The 10,226-nt window shown below is 34.1% G+C and overlaps 2 protein-coding genes across 3 annotated transcripts; one reads left to right on the forward strand and one right to left on the reverse strand.

Annotated features, from left to right (window-relative positions):
* The first annotated feature begins 49 nt into the window (after positions 1 to 49).
* LOC108728286 (zinc transporter foi) lies at positions 50 to 4,304 on the forward strand. Its single transcript, XM_018456775.1, has 11 exons — positions 50 to 115; positions 555 to 1,270; positions 1,362 to 1,396; positions 1,515 to 1,758; positions 1,869 to 2,038; positions 2,128 to 2,346; positions 2,422 to 2,551; positions 2,704 to 2,973; positions 3,065 to 3,241; positions 3,621 to 3,808; positions 3,882 to 4,304. Exons 1-11 carry the CDS (start codon positions 81 to 83, stop codon positions 4,026 to 4,028), a joined length of 2,331 nt encoding a protein of 776 aa, XP_018312277.1. The 5' UTR covers positions 50 to 80; the 3' UTR covers positions 4,029 to 4,304.
* Positions 4,305 to 5,985: 1,681 nt separating this feature from the next.
* Positions 5,986 to 9,409, reverse strand: dgt1 (KAT8 regulatory NSL complex subunit dim gamma-tubulin 1). 2 transcript variants are annotated; one of them, XM_018456756.1, is made up of 9 exons: positions 9,100 to 9,409; positions 8,669 to 8,928; positions 8,398 to 8,579; positions 7,967 to 8,135; positions 7,208 to 7,371; positions 7,001 to 7,137; positions 6,772 to 6,891; positions 6,545 to 6,685; positions 5,986 to 6,472 (listed from the first exon to the last, which is right to left on the reverse strand). In XM_018456756.1, the coding sequence occupies exons 2-9, from the start codon at positions 8,917 to 8,919 to the stop codon at positions 6,221 to 6,223; spliced, it is 1,416 nt and encodes a 471-aa protein (XP_018312258.1). In that variant the 5' UTR covers positions 8,920 to 8,928; positions 9,100 to 9,409; the 3' UTR covers positions 5,986 to 6,220. The 2 variants fall into 2 exon arrangements, with proteins under 2 accessions (XP_018312258.1, XP_018312257.1); XM_018456755.1 differs by having other exon boundaries at positions 7,208 to 7,386.
* Between the last annotated feature and the right edge of the window lie 817 nt (positions 9,410 to 10,226).

A 10,226-nucleotide genomic window follows, 5' to 3' on the forward strand; every position in this document is an offset into this window, starting at 1 on the left:
ATCACTTATAAAAGAAACGCTTTGTTGCACTTATAAGTCAGACGTTTGCGAAACGCTGTCGCAAGCACTTCTAGTTCGCGATGAAGTTATCGTGGTTTATAAGTAGGATTGTCATGTAAATATACAAGTCAAAATGCGGTGCTAAATAGCTTCAAGTCCTTTTTGTGCTAATCATAATAATTTTTGTATTAATCAAAATAATTAATCATATTTATTGTTATAAAAATTTGCCGGTAATTACGGAAAAGATAGAAATAGTATCGCTGATGATAAGAAGATAGTGAGGAAAGAGAAATATTAAAACCCTGTTATCATCATTATTTGATTACTCGAGCCGCTATCTGGTTATACTTGACATATTATCGTAGAATTTATGCCGATAATTGTTTCCTGCGCAATGTTGTACGTACATTAGTAAATATACAGAATTAATTCTCCGACAGTTGAAATGCGCGCTTTAGAACTTCCCATTTGCCTATAGATCGGTAGTTAAAATACGGTATACATTCTGCTATATATATATATTTATATTTATATATATGCTCTGCTTTCAGGTCTCTGCTCATCATGTCGCATCATATCGTTACCGTATGCGTGGTGTGTGTACTGTGCGCCGCACATGTACCCTGTTCGGCGCATACGAATTTGTCAGTGATGGCATCGAATAATTCAACAAGTACCAAAAATCATTCGGATCCACAAGGGCGATCATATATATACTTGAAGGATCAACAAAGATACGATCCAAGTAACTTCACTAGCAATAAGCACGACGCTGCAAGATCTTATACTACGCAACGCATTGACAGTAATAACAATAATAATGTTTCGGTAATCACTGACGCGATATCGACTACATCATACGATACTCATCTTAAGAAGCAGATGACGGAAAGCTTCAAAGGCGGCGGCAGCCTGCAAGACACACGACCGTCAATTAACAATGCAAATGTGTCTATAAATTCGAGAGATACCGAACTTTTAGAGCGTCTTGCTCAAACAGAGTTGGTGGCAGGTGTGAAACAAAGGTCTGCACGATCTAGCGAAGATTTACGTACCGTTAATAAATCTAGATTAAAAAGAGATGTGAATGAGAGGTACTTCATGCAGAAGATCTTTGAGGCCTACGGGGATGGAACGAGTATAACTATGGAAGGTTTTGAAAAACTTGTCCGGAAATTGGGTCTACTAAGATTATTTGATACGTTAGAGGTGGATAATGATACCACTGATAGAAGTATGTATAAAATAAATTATGTAATAAACACATATCGATGTACACATTAAAAGATTATAATAAACTTATCAAGAAAACTATTTTCATACGTTACAGATAGTAAGAGTTTTCCAAGTAAAAAAACTTCACGACGCAGATAATAACAATAACAAGGAAAGGGTAAGATATGCGCTATTTATCAGAATAGCTTAATTCTTGAGTGTAGAAATTTGTTTTAAAGTAATTATACTATAATTATACATAATGCGTCGATTCAGTGCGTTCACTTCTATTTCAGTGCTTAAACAGTCAAGAGTTGTTAAATACCGTTGCCCAAGATATGCACTACGTTTCCAGTAATAATACGACGACATTGCCTAGCTGGCTTTTCGAACGCGTGTGTCCGGTTCTTGTGTATCAATTAGCGGCCGAATCCAGTTCGGAAAGAAACGGTTGTATACGAGTACCCGAGAATTACAAGCCTGTCATGCCAGTCGATAAATTTTATACAGCGGAGGATTCGGCGCGTAATACTGTAAAAGGTATCATGTGGATGTAAACGAACAAAATGCAATGATCAATTTAGTTTTAAAGATACGTCAGTCCTCTTTGAAGAAAGGCAATAAAAAATTGTCACTTTTATTTATTCCAGTCTGGGTATATTCAACAGTTAGTATTTTCGTAATTAGTCTTAGCGGACTGCTCGGCGTAGCAGTAATTCCGGTCATGGGAAAGAATTATTACCATCACGTGCTACAGTTTCTAGTTGCCCTGGCCGTAGGTACTTTAACCGGTGATGCCTTTATCCATCTATTACCACACGCAAGTTTTTTTTATTTTATCAAGGTGTTATATGTGTCCGTAGCAGAACGACATATTTTAATATCATAATATCTCTCTTACGTCTGTAGGCGATGATGCCACCTCATCACCATGAAAATGATAAACATCACGAACACGAACCTCACCACGACGAAAATAGCGCGTTATTAATTGATCATGTGAATCTGCATAGTATGAATATGTGGAAAGGATTAGTCGCTATGATGGGTTTCATGACGTTCTTCTTCACTGAGAAGGCGTTAAATATGATATCCGAATGGCGGAAGCATTGGCAGCATAAGAAAAAGGTGAATAAAAGAGGAATCTTTATCTTCGTAAACGTAATCTCATATGTTATATCAATCGGTGAAATGACATTGTAGTTACCTACGCGCGTGAGAGTAATGAGGGAGAGCGATGGGCCAAACAGCAATGTTGTTGGTGAAAAGCTATGTAAACACAAATACTCTTCGTACCCGTATTGTTACGGCGAGATTGCTAGTGAAACTCAAGGTGACAGATGTTTTTTTTTATTAATGTAATGTACATTAAATTTCGCGGTTACCTGGGCTGTCGCGTTTCGATCAAAATAGAGCAGCTTGTCGTGTTAATATATTCATCTCAAAGGCATATTAAAAGGTAAAAATAATCAATGAAATATGCAGATAACCATCACAATCGTCGAACGAATCATCATGAGAGACCACCTATCATTGAGGAGGAGAAACCATTGACATCCAATTGTAACTCCGTCACTAAAATCGTGACCGATGATATAGAGAAAAAACCAAAGGACGATTGGAGAATGGACGATCCGATCGTAAATGCTAAGAAAAATGCCGATGGTGCTGACGTATCGTTAAATGAATCGGAGAGCTATACCGTAATTCTACGTGAACACGAGACCAAACATCACGGCCATAGTCATTCCCATGGTGCGTTTTCAAAATTTTATAATAAAATATAAATACTGTAATCTCTTACGCAATGTGTACATGTCTGATAACATGAATGTTTCGATTCTAGGCCATGTACACTCGGCCCCCGAATCAATGTCGAACGTGGCTTGGATGGTTGTGATGGGGGATGGCCTGCACAATTTTACGGATGGTATGGCTATCGGAGCGGCTTTTTCAGCAAACATCGCAGGTGGATTCTCCACGGCTATTGCTGTTCTCTGTCATGAATTACCTCATGAACTCGGTATTGTCTCTCTGATTCCTGGTGACGTACCTATAAATACATGTGTATAACTACGGCGAATTCGGTTGGACGCACTATTGCGCACTGATGTATATTAAAGCCGTTGTACACTAATTTAATTTGAGTGTAAAAGGAAAATGCAAATATTTCGAATTATAAAATACATATTTTACCTAACAGCATAATAAAGTGAGTTGAGTATTTCACTATTTAATGGGTTTAATAGGTTTCTATGTTTATAATAATCATATTTTTTTTTTTACGACAATTTGTGTATGACGGCGATAATGTGCGTCAGTGCACACTAAGTGTGTCCATTAGAATTCGCTATTAGTAATACAATAATATGAATATAATGATAATGAATATTCTTGTACAGGTGACTTTGCAGTGCTTCTGAAAGCGGGCATGAGTACCAAACAGGCTGTTTTTTACAATTTATTATCTTCAGTGCTCTGTCTGTTAGGTATGATAGGCGGAATATTGTTAGGAAGTACTCCCGACGCTACCAGCTGGATATTTGCGGTTGCCGCTGGAATATTTATATATATAGCATTAGTAGATATGGTGAGTATACTTCGTTCTACGAAAGATCTACGATAACTTAAGAATGAAACGCTAATTACTTCTTTTTCATTAGGTACCAGAATTATCGTCGAGTCATTCCGCGGAAAGTGGTTCGCGATTACAATGCATTTGGCAAACTTTAGGCTTATCGACAGGCCTTGGAATTATGTTACTTATCGCCGCCTACGAGCACGATCTTAAACATATTTTCGACAACTAGATTAATAAGTAATTGCTCTCGTATTAATGTTATAAATGAAATCTCTTCCTGTTACGTTTAAACTGTCGTATCTCTTTGTGATTTAATCTCATTAGCAATCCTTTAGCATTTAACGTTACAATGAAAGTAAGTTGCTCTCTCTTTCTTTCTCCCTTCCTCTTTAAAATTATTTCTTGTATCTCGAAAGAAAGAACGTAATGGGAAGGCTACACAAATTAGGTTGCAGTTTAGATAAAGCGACAATATCCGAATTCGGATTGCCGATAAAAGTACTTTAGAGAAACGAAAGTGTTGAATTCTGAAGGAATAGGATTTCTATTAGACAGAGTACCAGTAATCGAATTGTCAAGCAATCGAATTACAAACTGTGTTAATTATTTCCGAACCAACTTATACTAAAGATATTTCCATGCTTTTTCCGAGATTAGCTTAGAGATACTCTTATTGGGTCAGCAAAATTAATTTTTCCATCGTAATAAAATAAATTTTTAATTTTCTAGTAGCTATGTAAATAGTTATCAAGAGACTGAACGATTTTGAAACAAATAATAAATTTTTTTCTTTTACGAAGTTAATCACATGTCAATGACGTTAGTTATTGTCAGTAATTCACATTCATTACTGTTAAATGTATGATATTGAGGGAGAGTCATGTATAGTATTGTTTTACGAAAAAAAAAAACTTTGTACAAGCTCTGTGTAGATTGCACATGTGACGTTTAGTACGATATTTCTGATTATTAACTGGCTGGAAGAACGTACAAAAAGAGTATATTTAAATATTGTTAGTTTGCAGCAAATTTGTGATAATTTTGCATAACCGATTTACTTACGAATCAATGTATATTTCATTATTGATATAAAACTACATTATTACGAGACTTTGAATATTATCATGTTCTTGCAATTTAAATAGATTTATTACTAGATTTTTAGAGATAAGAATGTCAGTTATTTTTTTAACTGCTTATTATATTTCTTTACAAGGAAGAAAAATGCTGCACGGTCTCAAAAAAGATTTGTCTCACGAATCAACACGACTTAGGAGAAGTATCATACATACATGACAATATTTGAAACTTGTATTTATGTTTATAATACACGAGTGTTTATTTTCGCCAAATATTAATAATAACGATAATATTAATAATTGTAATAATAACGATAATGATAGTAATAATTTTAGGATTTTATATACACTGTATTGAAATGCTAAGAACTTTAATTTTTTCACGTTGTCACTTTTACTTCATGATCGTTATGCATATTGAAATGCATTTAAATGTACGAAAAATTATAGCTATGTAAGCAATTGTACTGTACGTTGCTATGATACATTGACTTTTCAAAATTATTGCTATTCTGTCAAAAATTTAATTCCATCCATATATTATAAGTTCCTCTTTTAATTATACATATAAGTATTAATATATATTTTTTTATAACCAATAACACATGCGTGCAATTTTGGTTATTTTTATAGAAAATGTAAAAATGTAAAGAGCGTTATGTGTTTTTGTATAATCAATTTTGTTTGTGCACACTTGTGAACTGAGATTTGAACTGCGCTACTGAGATACAGATAAAATAAACCGCACTCTTCTTTTAATTAAAAAAAAAAAAACCATTTTATTTGGTATTCGAATATAACATTTTACTCGGATGACATCTGAGATAATAAGATATCTGATTAAGTATTTCAAATACTCGAATACTGAAATATTCAATGGCGAAAATGATTAACAATCCACCAATAGAAAATAGAAAATACATTGCTTCTCAATTTCAATAAATATTAATAATAAAATTATAGAAGCTCTTGTTTCTCAATTTCCTTGAAGATACCTTTGTAATGAAGAACAAAAAGAGTATTGAAATAATACAATTTAATATCTATTATGTCAAAAAAAATAATACTAAAATATTTAATAATACTATTTTATAACTGTTTCTCGTATCTAGTCTATTTCTCTGATTATGTACAAATATATTAACAATTTAGTTTAAATAGTTCTACTATAAGTGAAGAAGATAAGTTCACTGTATATAGGTATGTATGTAATCATATACTAAGTAGCCAGGTTAAAAAATTGCAATTCTTTTCAAAATATCAGAGAGGGACACTTTCATCAATCGCAGCGACAGTATAATCGCAAAAATAATTCCACTTTGAAAATCATAAGAATATTTTGTTATACAGTGACGAAATCATCCCGATCACTCATTTGCGCTGACAAACTGAACGCCGTATCCGTACTAGTCTCACTATTCAAGCTCTCATTTGCAAATGAAGGTTTTAAATTAGCAGAATCATTCATTTCCCTCATCAGTCCCGCCATATCGTCATCGGGATCGATTTCTTGCGCTTCGCCCACCACATCAATTTCCATCGATTGACTATCGACTATCGATGCTCCTTGCTTTATGGGTTTCTCCTCCTCGAACTGCAGAGACGAATACAGGTTACAGAATATCCATAACTGGCTTCAGATAGTCATTGGAGAATTCTACCGTACCTTCATAGGCTCTAGTTTGCATGGCGGCGGCAAGTTCATGTGAAATACACAATTGGAATCGAAGATCACTGGCACAGGTTCGTGACATTCAATGTCCGCTCGTACAGCTCCGCATGCTTTGAATAAAACTTGATGTTGGTCCTGTGAACAAACAACAGAATAAGAACTCGCAAATCAAGATGTGTCCATTACACATCTCTTTTTCAGAAAGTAATATAAATGTGTACCTTTAATATATGTTTACGACAATGCTTAGCCGATGGAAGCGTTCTTTCACCACATTTTACACCACCTTCGGTGAATACGCATTTCGATATATTGGGCGGTTTTTGAACAGGCTCGGTTACCTGAAGCATAATTTTTTTTCATACACAACAACTGATATAAGTGATACACATTTATTTGAATGTTGACGATATAAATGTTGAATGATATAAATAATATTAATGATACTACCTGTGCGCGACGTTCTAATGACTTCCTGTAAAGTATCGCTTCAACACCACTCCGTCTGTGATAACGATTTAAAGCCTTTAGTTTCTCATAAAGCTTTTTCTCTTTTGCAGTTTCTCTTTTTTGATTGTGTATACTACCTATATATTGCATATAATTTATTTATCAGAAAAAATAACGAAATTTTGAAATTATCTAAAATATACTTACATAATGTTTCTTTTTCTTTCTTCAGAGCGAGTAAATATTTTCGTCTTTTCTCCTTTAGTATATATTGAAGTCTTCTGAATTGATCAATATAAAGAGATTGAAGTCTAATCAATTTTTCTCTCGCAATATAAATTACCTCTTCTGCAGTAAAAATACCGGCGTGCCTTAAAAAATTAATACTAATAATTTAGGGAGTAAGTAGTATCTTATTCTTGCGCATAAAGCAACTACAGGAAAGTTCAAGATGACAAATGCAAAATATTCTCTCTCTCTCTCTCTCTCTCTCTCTCTCTCTCTCCTTAACGTTGTATGATTTTTTAAAATTAAAAAGAGGAGAAAATATTTTATTAATGTTTTTACATTTGTTTGAGAAATATTTAATTTAAAATCACAGTAACTGTTCAAATTTACATCCTATACAAATAAGTTCTAATATTAGATGTAAATAATAAAAGGTGAGTAATATTTTTTAAAGTATAAAGTTGCACAAGCTGAAGCATGCTAGCAGATTATTCTAAAGCTGTATCACACTAGAGACAGAGATTGAGATTGGGTTGAAATTTGAACCAATCAAAGCAAAGTTCACTAAACTTGGTTTTCTTTCTTCTAATTGATTAAATTTCTATCCAATCCAATTTAATTTCAATCTCTAGTCTGATACAGACATTATGTAATAGCGTAATTCTCAAAACAATTAATATACTCATATGTACACCAAAATACACACACACACACAGTAGAGTTATAGAGCACACTTACTTCAGAGGATCCTCTTGTGGACTGTGTAAATTTTCATTGTCACTATCATCGAGATAAACTCCTCTCAGCGTGTCAGTGACGACTGTAGGTTCAACATCACTTTCTGACGAACTGGCGTAATCTAAGATGTCACTTCCACTTGCATTTACTCTGTAAGCATCAACTTCGGCTGAAAATAATAACTTGATATTCTCATTTGCAAAAACTTTTGTCAATATGCAAATTTACAAATGAACAAGCAAAAATTTACAAATTCCAAATTTTATATTAAATATTTACACAGTAGAAATACCTTATTAACAACAAGAGTGAAGGCTATTTTAAATAAAATATTCAAAATAGCTTTCAAATCAACATTAAGATAATGTAATTAAACATTGCAAATAAAATTATATAAGAATTTGATATTGGAATCATATTAGAATGCTTACTGAAAGGATCTAAAGCTTTCACTTTTCGTTTCTCCTCTTCTATATCTTCAGCAGTAGAATCAACCGGTTTGACATAATGGTTTAAATTAAGAAGCAGCATCTCAGGTGTTTCTGGTAAAGAACGCCGTGATGTCGATTTGATCCGGGCAATTTGTGCTTTTCTAGAGTGCTCACCACAGTATCTACAAGAGATAGATATATAACTATTAATTTCTCTAAAAAAAGAATGGTTTCATAATTTTATTGGATACAATAAAGGAATTATATTTACGAGACATCTCTTCTATCCAATTTTGGGGCTGGATTCTGACACTTTCTTCCGTTAGTATTGTATACAAATGCACATTGTTTGTAAGGTGCACTGGAATCTTCAAGAATATGCTTGGCACAATATGAATATCCTTCCAGACAAGATTGTGTACATTCATAAGATGCATACAGACAACTTTGAGTCTGCTTGGAACGTTTTGTAATTGTTGTTGCAGTTGGTACAGGCATAGTAGGCTTTGGTATCCGAAACATGCCTTGCTTCTAAAAGATAAATGCATGGAAACAATTTGATATGAAATCTGGTTTAAAAGTAGGTATGAAAGTATCTCTGTTTTCAATTTGACTTTAGGCAAGGTGTTTTTTTAAAAAATACGATTATACTTTCGTGTGTGTATGAATTATACTATTTATAGTTCATATACTTTGCAATACCTTATATTATATTAAGAGTCTGTTCTTGCTTTCTCCTATTCCTAATTAATCCTGAGCAATAGATAGAAGCAAAATCAAATTTATCGCAGCAGAAAATCTTTGGATAACGTCGGCTTTCGTGGGGTTTCACTCTAATAACAAGAGGTTTGCTTTGCTTTGCTTCCTCTCGACCTTTGGCCCTTAATGTTTTTTATTTTGTTCTATCGGCTGGATTCGCACATTTGCAGCAATTTGCAGTATTGAAGGGAACGTGGAAAGGTTAGAGAGAAAAAATGTGAAAAGACGATCAAGGAGGAAAGAATTAAGGATGCCGTCACATGCGACCATATATGTAATACTTACCCCGGATCTACAATAGGGTTTTAAGCCTTAAGCCATAAGAAATGGGCGAATCACAGTCGATTATTCCCCTCGGATTTGACTGTAATTGGTCAATTTCTTACAACTTAAGGCTTAAAACACCTATTGTAGATGCGGGCTTATACTCATGTATTGCTAACGCCAATTAAAAGCTGGCGAAAACATCACGGTGCAGACGAATATCTACCTCTCACTTGCCTAGTTTACATCGTGCACTTGATACGGATACTAACTAGTAACTTTCTATTGAATTATCTTAATTTCGGCGAAATTTGTAAACGTATACATGATATGTGTATTTAATTAATCATTTTGATGCATATTCTACCAATTTAGTACATCATTCTTTAAATACATTGCTGAAATTAAAATAATTTAATAAAAAGTTACTAGTTCATACGCGTATCAAGTGCTCGGTGTAAAAAGGGTCACTGACTACGCTTATACAGTTCGATTTACGCCGAAGTTATAACATCGATGTTACGAAATTGGCCAATCACAGTCATTCCATTCTTCAGAAGAATAGCTATGATTGGCTAGTTCCATACATCGATGTTATAACTTCGGCGTAAATCGGGTCGTGTAAACGTAGTCACTGACTAAAGTTTCCATCAAGGATTCGAATCAGAGAGAAACTTGAGAGCGCGCGCGCGCGGCCATCCCGGCCTTTTTCCTGTAATGCTTCTAACCACGAAGTAAATGTAAGGAGACCGAACTCGGGTCGGCTAGGGAGGAAAAAATAGCCCTGAGTAATGTGCGCTAGGGGA

This window comes from Mycetomoellerius zeteki, unplaced genomic scaffold (genome assembly GCF_001594055.1).
Source record: "Mycetomoellerius zeteki isolate Tzet28-1 unplaced genomic scaffold, Tzet1.0 scaffold60, whole genome shotgun sequence".
Taxonomy (NCBI): domain Eukaryota; kingdom Metazoa; phylum Arthropoda; class Insecta; order Hymenoptera; family Formicidae; genus Mycetomoellerius; species Mycetomoellerius zeteki.

Coding starts and splice junctions, on each gene's coding strand:
- LOC108728286 (XM_018456775.1), top strand. CDS start 81: ATGAAGTTATCGTGGTTTATAAGTAGGATTGTCAT. Junction 2,039..2,127: donor TTATCCATCTATTACCACAC/GCAAGTTTTTTT, acceptor TTACGTCTGTAG/GCGATGATGCCACCTCATCA. Junction 2,974..3,064: donor CGGCCATAGTCATTCCCATG/GTGCGTTTTCAA, acceptor TTTCGATTCTAG/GCCATGTACACTCGGCCCCC.
- dgt1 (XM_018456755.1), bottom strand. CDS start 8,919: ATGTTTCGGATACCAAAGCCTACTATGCCTGTACCAACTGCAACAACA. Junction 7,138..7,207: donor GAAAGAAAAAGAAACATTAT/GTAAGTATATTT, acceptor TGCAATATATAG/GTAGTATACACAATCAAAAA. Junction 6,892..7,000: donor CATTAGAACGTCGCGCACAG/GTAGTATCATTA, acceptor ATTATGCTTCAG/GTAACCGAGCCTGTTCAAAA.